Source organism: Camellia sinensis, chromosome 1, assembly GCF_055761805.1.
Source record: "Camellia sinensis isolate YWXY chromosome 1, ASM5576180v1, whole genome shotgun sequence".
In the NCBI taxonomy this organism is placed as follows: domain Eukaryota; kingdom Viridiplantae; phylum Streptophyta; class Magnoliopsida; order Ericales; family Theaceae; genus Camellia; species Camellia sinensis.
The window spans coordinates 51532196-51543654 of record NC_138961.1 but is presented as its reverse complement, the minus strand read 5'-3'; the positions used below and the strand labels follow the sequence as shown (position 1 = coordinate 51543654).

Here is an 11459-nt window from a genome sequence, read left to right as displayed (position 1 = left end):
CATTAAGGTCCTGTCCATCACAGATCACAACACTAATATTTCTTTCTCAAACAGACAGTAACTCTCTCTCTATATATATATAGAAAGGCATTTCAAGGTTAAATGAAAATTTATATTAAGAAATAATATATAAAAGAAGTATAGGGATCTAACATTGTCATTTTCCTTCAAGGTTTCATTAGTTTCATCCACCTGTAATATCACAATAGACATATGCATAACAAAATGTCCATATGGTTATATACAAATAAAAAAACAATGTTTGATATACAAACAATTTGACCCTCTTCACATACAAACAAATATACATCAAATTTTGATCCTGTAAGATTTTTCTATCAAGTTCACTAAGCACAAAAGCCACCTGGATTAGATATAGCACCTAATTAATAGACACACACAAACAAAAAACAAAAAAAGACGAAAATTCTTTTGCAAAAACATTTGGTATGAGATAGATTTCTATGTACAATAACAAGAAAATGATTCTTACTCGATGTATTTAACCTTTTTACTCAACAACGGGAATACATATAGAACTATTTTGATAGCTATAAATCAAGCTGGCCTAAAGCTAAAACAAAAAAACGAAACCCTTAATCATCCCAAAGATGATTAAAAACAAGAACAAAAGAAAAAACTAAAATGGCTTCTACTATTGAAACAGTTCCAACAAAATTAACTATCACAGAATACAACCGTGAAAAAGAACAACTGACAGAAAAGGTCATAAAAAATGCAGAAAATTTGAAGGGAGAGAACAGAACAGACTATGCCTCAATCTGACAAAGGTTGATTACGCAAATAGTTTAATTTCAGCATATTCTTCTCCTCTTCTAAATTTGCAAGATCAAAAACAGGACACTGTAATTGGATCAGAAACTATCAAAAGCAATGTTGTGTTGTCAACAGAGTCAAAAAAAGATAGTTGCAGTGAGTTCTTAGTCATTAAAGCTTCAATTGTCGATTCCAATGATTCAACCTGCATAGAGAAAACAACATAAGCCATGAAAGAAAAGCAGTCAAGAAAAACAACCCTGGAACACTAGTAAATATATATAATTGGAATTAACATATATCTTAAACAGTATTTAATGTAATGTAATTCTCATGGCATATCCCAAGAGACAATGAAAATAACAAACCAAGTGATTCAATTCAATCCACCTACTCATGTCAGCATTCTTCTACGTCTGCAATTTCAAAATAATGTGACATTAAGATATTTATAGAACTAAACTAAAGAACAACTAATTATTTAAAAACTTCAATATTTCACTTACTTCTATTTTTGGTTGATTCAATCCAATCATTGCAAGTGATCAAGGCCCTCCACAATATCTGGAAGTAATGAAGCACGTGTCTCATCAATTACCCTACCTCCTACACTAAATGCAGCCTCTAATGCAACCGTAGTAGCTGGAACACTTAAAACATCACGACCCATCCTTGCCAAAGTAGGAAATTTTGCTTTATTCACTTTCCACCAATGTAGAATGTTGAAACTCTCATTACTTGGAAACACCAACTCCTCCAAGTATTGCTCCACCTCTGATTTTTGATAGGCGTAAATGTTAGAAGCACGTTCTTGGGCATACCACGTATGAAAAGCAGCCAAACTTTCTTGTTTCGAAGAACCGACAAGCAATTGATTACCACTTAAGCTACTATTTTCAGAAACAAGTGCAATGCAACTCATAGAATCAGAAGAATCACTCCTATACTCATAAAAGAGATCAACAAAACCATTACGGACCCTTTGAATATGCTTATTAGCATTAGCACCATAAATAAGCCCAAAGTAGTATTCCACCAAGTCCATTTTAAATCTCGGATCAAGAACCACTCCAATTGCTAACACCAAAGAACATTCTTCCCAATATTTTTGAAATTTCACTCTCATTAGACCGGCCATCAATCAAATGCAATCATACTCACTTTGCTCCCATTTTTTCATTTCAAGTTGAATAAGACAAATATCGGGAAAAAAACACATTTGAAGTAGGAAAAGTGGTACCACTAAAGTGAGATGTAGCATCCAAAAAAATCTTCAAGCACCCACAAATCACATTTGCTACATTCCACTCATCCTCAAAAGGATTATGCTTATATTGTTTGTCAATTTTCCCTAAGCAGTGGAATGCAGTTTTCAAATCTAATGCAGCTTCAGGCATTAAATAAGTGGAGTTCCATCTAGTAGGAACATCCATGAGGACTTTCTTTTTATGATGTAACTTAACATGATTCACTGCAACATCAAATTTTTGTTTTCCATAAGGAGACCTCCCTAAATATCTCACACTTTCTGGGATTTTTGAAATAAGACTCTCAATCACCTTCAAACCATCCTGAACAACTAAATTCAATATGTGTGCGCTACAACGCACATGAAACAATTGTCCACCCAAATGTAGTAATCCTTGGTCATGTAGCCATCGCTTTAAGAGTCTTAGCATGACATCATTACTCATTGCATTATCGACTACCATTGAAAACAACTTCTTATCTATGTTCCACTCTAAAATTAGATCTTTGATAAAGTTAAACATATGGTCTCCATCGTGCGGGTAATCAATGCGTCTATAAGCAAGGATTTTCTTCTTTAACTCCCAGTCATTAGTCACATAATGGGCAGTCAAACATGTATGGGCAAAATTTTGATGGTCTAAAGTCCATATATCAGTTGTCAAGGTGATCTTAGAAGAGAGCTCATCCAAAAATTGATATAACTTGGCCTTTTCTATTTCATAAACATCAAGGACATCCGCTCTAACAATGTTACGAGACACAAGTTTGAACATTGGTTGAAGATTATTGCAAAATATTTCAAAAAAACTCATGCTCAGCCATGTTAAAAGGATAATTATGCTTGATTATCATCCTAGAAAAATCCATGCGACTTCTCTCTTAATCGAATTTAAAAGTTGCAGCCTTATGAGTAGACTCAGAAGCAGCCTTACGAGCATTCCTAGGGCATTTGGTCCTTTAAGTACTGGATATGTCTTCGACAAATGATTTTTTAAATGACTAGTCCCTTTCCTACTCTCTCCAACAAATTCCCAATTGCAATGCTTATATCTGGCTATGTCATTTCCATTAAGTCCTTTAAATTTGACAAAGTCATTCCATACCTTCGAAGTTAGTTTTCGAACCCTCTTTGTGGATCCTTGAGATACATCGTCATCAAACTCGACATCATCAGCAATAATAGGTTCGCTATAATCCGAAGACATCTTTGGCTCAAAAAATCAAATATGCATTGCACAATAAATCAAACATAAAGGAGCAGGAGTTGGCAAGATAACTATGCAGCAAACAGAACTGCAGACAAGCACAGAACAGTGTGCACCAAACACTTCAATTTGGAAATTATATAGATTTGTGTGCATGTGATCAATCTACTGTAAAGGCATGCAGAATTCATTTAAAAACAACAAAACTGATAACCCAATTTATAATCAAACTCACAATTGGCAGTCTGAAAAATAAAATAATAATAAAAAAATCATGAATACTTGTTAACATGAAGGAAAAACCTCATAAACAACATTCAATGAAGTAGAGAAAAACTTGACAATATGATTCCACTGGAGAGGCAAATATCCCTCCATCAAAAGATACCATGCAACTTAAGCACTTCTCTATTAAAACATAGGGCAAGTCTGATCCTACAACTAACCAATATTTTCAAATAACCAAACAAAGCAAATGAGACTCAAGATCTGACATTTACTCTCCGTGAGATTTGGTGCTTTGTACAAAACTTCCAAGACCCTAAACACAAGCACATACCTCTTATATAAACCCTCAAAACAACAATTCGAAATCTAGACAATAAATGAACATTGAAAAAGATTACAATGTGAACCCTTTAAAGATAATCAAAAATTCAGCTACCCTATTAAGTATAAGGACATCAATTTCAATGGAAGCAAATAGGTACGTATAATTTAAAAAAGCATAGCACATTTGTGAATTCAGGCATCAAAACCAAAATCCATGTAAATGGAATCTAAACAGATCCACAAGACACCCTAGATTTTTCTGCAGAAACGAAATGTGGGTTGGAAATAACAAACCTGTTGGTGGGGGGTGCGGAGAGATTTGAGATCGTGAGAAGCCAAAGCCCTGTTGGAGGTTTTCAAATCGAGAGAAAATGGGAGGCTTTCAACTCCAGATCGATCCACCTAACCACAAGCTGTGATGATGACAGCCCATTTTGTGTTTTTGAAAAATTTATGAGTTGTTTGTGATGGAAGAGAGTGGTCGGAGAAGAATACCTAGATCAGAAATAGCAGAGAGCTCGATTTGGCTAAGTTCATCGTCATCAATCGGAGCATTTTCAGACGATAAGAGAGAGATTTGATCGTTTGAAGACGATGAGAGAGAGATTTGATCTTCAGACGATGAGAGAGAGATTTGCTTATGAGAGATCTGATTTCAAACCTAATGTGATTTCTTCGATGAGAGATGATGAAAGAGACGATGAGAGAGATTTGATTCTGAGATCTAATTTTGTTTCTGGGAATTCAATGTAATCGGATTGGGCAAACAAACAGACCAAGTCGGATTTATCCGAATCCAACCCGTTTAAAATTGGGCTACACATATACGAATTAAACAGATATTCAGATTCGGATTTGTATAAATGAACTGGATTAATTAGATCGGATTTGGGTTATACTCGATCTGTTGACAGGCCTAGGTTCGGCCGGACGTTATGCCGAGTCCATCGTGTCAAGGGTTGTCATATGTCAACTTATGATGTTTTGATGAACCTTGAAGCATCTCTACCTCCCTTTTTGAGCTCACTCCATGATAGGAGGGAGGGGCAGTTATTATTCATTGCATTCATTGATTTTTGTCCAAAATCATATCCGAAATCATCAAGCAAACAACTTGCTCATTGATGGTTTTGGAAACGGCTTCGTTCTTCTCTTGAGTTTCCCGTGACAGAGAAGAGTAGAAGGAACAAATAGGGCCTAGAAAGGCTCTATCTGCACTGTTCTCACCCTATAGAACAAAAACAAATTTGGCACAAAATTAGGGGCCGGCCGGCTCTCTTTGGTGCCGGCCGAATCTCATTTGGGGCCAGCCGGCTTGAAATGTGTGGTAAGCAGTAAGTTGTTAACAGAAGCAGAGGGCAGTGGTTGAGGGTGAGGCATAGCAATCTGGGCAGACAGTGCAGCTTCTGGACCCTATGCATGCGGTCATTGTGCCTCGTTGATTGTTCATTGTTGTAATTAATTAATATTATTCTTGTAATATCATTATAATTGTTATTGTCATTGTCATTATTATTGTCATTTTATTGCTATAATTAGTTGAGTTGTGTTGTAAGAATTGTCGTTGTTTCTCGGTATTATTCTTGTTGTAATAACTTAGCTAGTTAGTTATTTAATTTATTCAATCGAATTAGTAATAGCTGGTTAATTCGGACACTCGGACACTCATTCGGACCCTCTTGCATGAGGGCAAAATATGTAATAATGTGTATGTCTTCCAACCCTACGTCTTTCTCCTTTTTGTTTCATTACTTATGATGGATAGAATAGAACATCATGTTTCTTTTAGCATTTTCCATGATTTGCAGCCATTTATCTCGCATGGATTAGGTTCGGTTCATCATTCTAATGGCATAGTCATTTATTACTTCCTTGAATACGTGCGCCACCACATGCTATCAAAGTGATTTACATGATATATTAGACAACCGAATCAAGTAGTAGCATTTTTGCATATGTTGCATTAGTCATTTTATATCATTAGGATATCATGCATTTTTCCTAATTATTTCTTCTTTTTTGGCTTGCCTTGGAGTATTATGTGCGCACTTATCGCTTTAGCATATCGCATAAGTGTGATTGTTGTCATACCAAAGTATAACACCACGAGGCTAATTACTTAAGTGATATAACTCTTTGAATACCTATGGATGAAGGCTAAATGTGAAAATTGGGATAAATTGATTAATGTACATACGAGCTCACCTCACCTTTTCAAGTGACGCGTATTCAAACACTTTTCGAACAAACATGAAATCAAAGCGTTTCAACTTTTGCAAAATTAGTCTATACTTGCGTGCATCACCTAGTAAAGTTAGCCTAATAAATCGGAACAAGAGCATATAATATAAATAAGAATCACATCATAATTAGTAAAGGTCGATCTTTGATCAGATGAATGGGGTGCTAAATTCATGACCTTCCCCTCTCGTACCTAAGTTTCCGAGTCGAGACACTTTGGTGATGACGGATAAGTGGCCTTTAGCACGAGTCACGGGTTTCCTAAATTTCTCAAAAATATTTAGGTGGCGACTCTGTAATCTGGCAAAGCAGTCCATTTTTGGCATTTGATTCAAACATCGATTTTCCAAAAGAATTGCCGGATTTGGACTCTTTTTGTGTTTTCACTATTTCACATTGCACTTGTGAAGTCAGATTCAGAACCACAGGAGTCTGAATTGTAGAGCTGATCGTATCCGAAAGGAGCACAAAAAGTCAAGCTACAAAGCCACAGAGGAACTTTGAGGAACTTTGGTCGGAGATGAAAGAACATAGAGAAACTAGCGGATAGAGGAAAAAATCACCATGAAACGTTCCTGAAAGGAAAATATGGCAAAGGAATGAGTTGCAGTCCAACATACAACAATATCTTAAAAAGAAAGAAAGAGAATATTATATTATATGTATATTTAATATTGTGTTCATTTTACAATACAATGAAGAGGCCTATATATAGGCAAGGTAAGAGTAGGTAATAAGAAAGTTATAAAAATATCCTAATATGATAAAATATAATTACAACATTTAATATATATGATGAATATAATATATATATATATATATATATACCATATTCGCTAACATATACAATTGTCAACTAAAAGAGACATCAATTGGTGTTCTTCCTTTATATGTTTGTATATATTATTAAAAAAAAAATGCTTGGCAGCACTTATTTGGCACTACCAATTCACTTATATTGATATGGAATGGATCATGTGAAGTGGTGAGCACATATTACTCTCTCTATCTCTCGTGAGCACACATTCCTCTCTCTACTCTCTCTATTCTCTCTTTCTCTTCCACGTTATCAGGAGTAGATTAAGAGTGCTATATTGGTGAGATATAATATGGTTGATATTATTATTATTATTATTATTATTATTATTATTATTATTTAGAGTAATGATAAAGACCCACATATTTGACCTACAAATTCACTCACAATGATGTGGGAAGGGAATTAGGCTCTCAATGATGGAATGTATAACAAATCAAAAATTTACAAATATCGTGATTTTAGTTATAACCGATTTTCTTCTTTAGTTATGACAATATTTTAATTATGACTAATGAGATCTTTGATTATGCCTCATCTAATGTTTGCTTATGATTTTTTTTTTTTCAATTATGACTGAAAATTATGAAATTATGACATTTTCTTATTTAATTATAAAACAGAAGTGCCACAGACCCCTACAACCCCCACCCACATGTGTAAGAGAGATAGGGAAAAAAATACATAATGAGTGGTCGCCAATCAATTCGGAGTTATGAGGGTCACCCATTTTGAGGGTCTCAAGCATTTTTCTTAATTTTGTTATACAGCTTTTCTCCTCCTATCTCACTCTTACTAATGTCTCACTCTTATAAAAAATCAATAACTTCTCTTATCATTTTTACTTGAGTAGACAGAGATTCTCTCTTTCTCTTCTATTTCTATCTCTATCTCTATCTCTCTCTCATGTGTCTTACGTACATCTCTCTTTCTTCCCTTATAGTGCTACTTCGATGGAGGAATTGTTGATGAATGCCTTGATTGGGGGTCTCATTTGTATATAAAGGCACACTCAATACTCCAATCCTGATATTGGAGATGCCTTTAAACTCACTCCCAAACCCCTCATCTCATTTCTACTCTTTCCCAAAACCCTTCTCCCCCATTTATGATCTTGTTCTCCTAAAACCACTTTATTTCCTTTTCTCTCTATCTCTCTGACCTGCCTCTCTCAAATCCTTCACCCCCTTCCCGTTTCGTCTATGATCTTTTTTCTCCAAAACCCTTATACTGTGTTTGGTTGGGAGATTTGAAAAGGGAGTTAAAAAGGGAAAAGAAAAAGGTAAGTAAAATGTGAATAAAATATGTTTACATTTCATCTAGTTTCACACACCTTTTTTTATTTCTCTTTCCAAATCCCCTAACTAAATACAATATTAACTAATTCATGAGGAAGACAACAAAGTTGTAGTACCAACCAAAGGTCGACTGGATTTTCTAAGAGCCAAAGCCATCAATTTCATAACTGTGGTCGAACGAGTTCAGCTGATGGATTTTTCAAACCAATGTTGTCGATACGGGTGATGATGACTAGCAAAACCCACCCAACCCGACTCGACTCGTAAACACCCACAACCTTAAGAAGGTCAATATAATTTGCCAAACATCAAGGGATGTCAGTGTAATTTACCCAATATCTATTTATAAAGAGTTATGCTAGGGATTCTAAATAATTTATCAATTTTTTTACAAAATCTTTCACATGGGTGTAAAACCCACATATTATTTAGTAAAAAATTTAATAAATTATTTGAAATTCATAACATTTTCTATTTATAAAAAGGCAAAAAGGAAAATTTATGTGATGATTATTGGTTAAAAGTCAATAGTCCATATGGACCAAAAAAATGTTGGAATAGTTAATAAGATAAAATCTTATACCTTATCTGTTGGCTACACATTTTGTACTAAGCCAGTGACAATCCGACGCGTGGCGAAGTGAGGGTAATATGGGGAGACCAGGTAGGTCTTCGATCCTGATCATACACGTGGCAATTAATATTGGTTGTTATAAGATCCGAGTAGTAGCAGATCAACAAAGAGACGTACAGTGACGTGGCTTCAACAGTTGCTCACATTTCAAATTCGAATATAAGGGGGAAGCCTAACTGCAAGTGAAGGCGTAGTGGAACTACTTATAAGGTAGCATGATCAGCAATTACGGAGGAGCAGTTCGACGGTTTGAAGTACAATTCGATGGTTATCTTCGGAGAGTATAAATAGCAGGAAGGACTTCAGAGAAGGGGACGAGGAAAAATCTAAAGAATCACTTTACATATTCCAGTGTTATTTCCTGTCCTTTATATTCCTGTATTTTTAGTTTCTGCGCTGCACTTCATTTGTAGGAGTAGTTGTCGAGTATATTGCCGCTGTAATTCTCTACGGAACTGAGATCATTGTAAGTTCTTTTTATACTAATGAAATACTCCAATTAGTTAACTGTTCTTATGTTCAAATTTTCTGAAGTTAAATTACCAGTAAGCCACCAGTAAAAGTCCTCTTTATTGAGGCCGAAAGAACCATAACACAATCGTCTGAATAATTGTTTGGCAATTCTGTAAGGACTGATTGATCCTTGCTGGCACGCTCATAATTACGAAAGTAACCTTCGAAAGCCAAAAAAGCCAACATATATTTTTGACACGCCCAGTGGGACCTTTTAAAAACAAAAATGGCTAGACGTAGGAGACAAGGAGAAAATGAACGTTTGGAAGAAGGTGTGGAAGGAGAGGTGGAGACATCCAATCCAGAGGATAATGTGATAACACATCCTATGGAGACTCCTATCCTATCGGAACCCATGGTCGAACAGACCAATACTTCAGAACAAATACCATTTGTTCGTAATAGTGGACGAGACCAAGGAATTGGACCATCCAGTGTCCCATCTGCTCAGTCACTCAATCCGTGGGGCGGCTTGATAGATGCCATGGGACAGCAATTAATAAACACAATGGAAAGGTGGGCAGTATCCTTTTTGGATCGAATGAATAACCACCAACCAACGAATGTAAGACACATAGAGGAAGTGAATGTCCCTCAGCAAAGATTGGCTAGAGACAAACAGCCTATGCAAGCTAATGAAAATTCTATTGGTCAAACCAGTAATCAGATTCATGAAAGATTACCACCTCAGTCTTGGTACGAACCCATTTCGAGGCCTGTAGCAGGCCAGAATGCCTCAATGTTCAACAGTGAAGCCATGCAGATTGGTGGATCTGGCCCGGTACAAGAAAATGGCATAAGAATGAGTCCAAATCCCACATTCGAAGCCATACCTAGCACCAGGGGTACAATAATCCCGTATTCGAATTTATACCAGGGGGGTTGGAAGGTTTTCCTACAAGTGGAAGGGATACAATACCTGTTCCAGCACCTTTCGTGGGTCCTTTCGCAGGACAGGCTCAAAGAGGTTACCTACACCCCCAACAACACCCTCTACCACAGGGACAGCCAGTCCCAAATGTACCACCTTATGGACCAAGAGGACCACAAGCACAAGGTTGTCCACCAAATCCTGTGTTTGTTCCCCCAATGGTGGTTCAGCAGGCGCAAAATATGGTCCCTAGGGACCAGATCACTGAGATAGTTAGGGAGTTGTGTGGACCAGTGGCTCGGGGGGTCCAGACCCCTGTGTATAGAAAACCATACCCAGAATGGGTCGGTAGGGTACATGAATATCCAAGAGGTTTCAAGATACCAGATTTTGTCCTCTTTCATGGGAACGGAAACCAATCCACAATAGAACATATTGCTAGGTTTGCCGCTCAATGTGGTGAATTTACCAATCATGACTATATAAAGTTGAGACTATTCCCAAATTCTCTAACCGGAGGAGCATTCATATGGTATATTAACCTTCCACCTGGCTCCATCCAGACTTGGCAACAAATGGAAGAGGCATTTCATGCCCAGTTTTTCCAATCAGAGCCAGAAGTTTCCATGGCAGACTTGGCCAGATTAAGTCAAAGGCCTGAAGAGAAGGCTACTCAATTTATTTCCAGATTTAAGAGGGCTCGAAATAAATGTAGAGTAATCTTGCCAGAAACTGAATTTGTAAGATTGGCCCAAAATGGCCTAAAGTTCAGGCTTCGAAAGAAGTTTGATTCCACAGAGTTTATAGATTTAGTGGAACTGACTTATAAAGTATCTTGATATGAAGCATTACTAGAAGAGGAACAGGATCGAAATAATGCATCATATAGGACATACTACAAAGATCCTAATTATGAGATTGATGCAGCAGAGATTGTGGGAAAAGAGCCTATGATCTGTGAAGCATTAATCCATAAAGATACAACAATTGACCAGCAATTTAAAAAAAAAGATCTCCACAGGAAATATTCTTTCGACTTAACTAAGGCTGATGACATTTTTGATTATTTGCTTGCGGCCAACTTCCTTAAGTTACCAAAGGGTGTTAAAATTCCATCTCTTGATGAACTTAAAGGAAAAATATATTGCAAATGGCATAATTCTTGGTCTCACTCGACTAAAAACTGTGTTGTTTTTCAAGACAGGATCCAAGAACAAATTCGGAAGGGGAGTTTGAAGTTCCCAGCCAAAGCTGAAAAAGCCATGGGGATCGATAGCAATCCATTCCAGAAATTGGAGAG

The 11459-nt window shown here is 36.5% G+C and overlaps 1 protein-coding gene across 1 annotated transcript; it reads right to left on the bottom strand.

The window, feature by feature from the left end:
- Positions 1-1309: 1309 nt before the first annotated feature.
- On the bottom strand, positions 1310-2801 carry LOC114295111 (zinc finger BED domain-containing protein RICESLEEPER 2-like). Its single transcript, XM_028239301.2, has 2 exons — positions 2018-2801; positions 1310-1854 (listed from the first exon to the last, which is right to left on the bottom strand). The coding sequence occupies exons 1-2, from the start codon at positions 2799-2801 to the stop codon at positions 1310-1312; spliced, it is 1329 nt and encodes a 442-aa protein (XP_028095102.2).
- Between the last annotated feature and the right edge of the window lie 8658 nt (positions 2802-11459).

Bases quoted from the DNA above. Each gene is read 5' to 3' on its own strand.
- LOC114295111 (XM_028239301.2), bottom strand. From the start codon at position 2,801: ATGTTCAAACTTGTGTCTCGTAACATTGTTAGAGCGGATGTCCTTGAT. The intron at 1,855-2,017 runs GTACCACTTTTC...CTTTGGTGTTAG, and splicing joins TGCTACATCTCACTTTAGTG to CAATTGGAGTGGTTCTTGAT.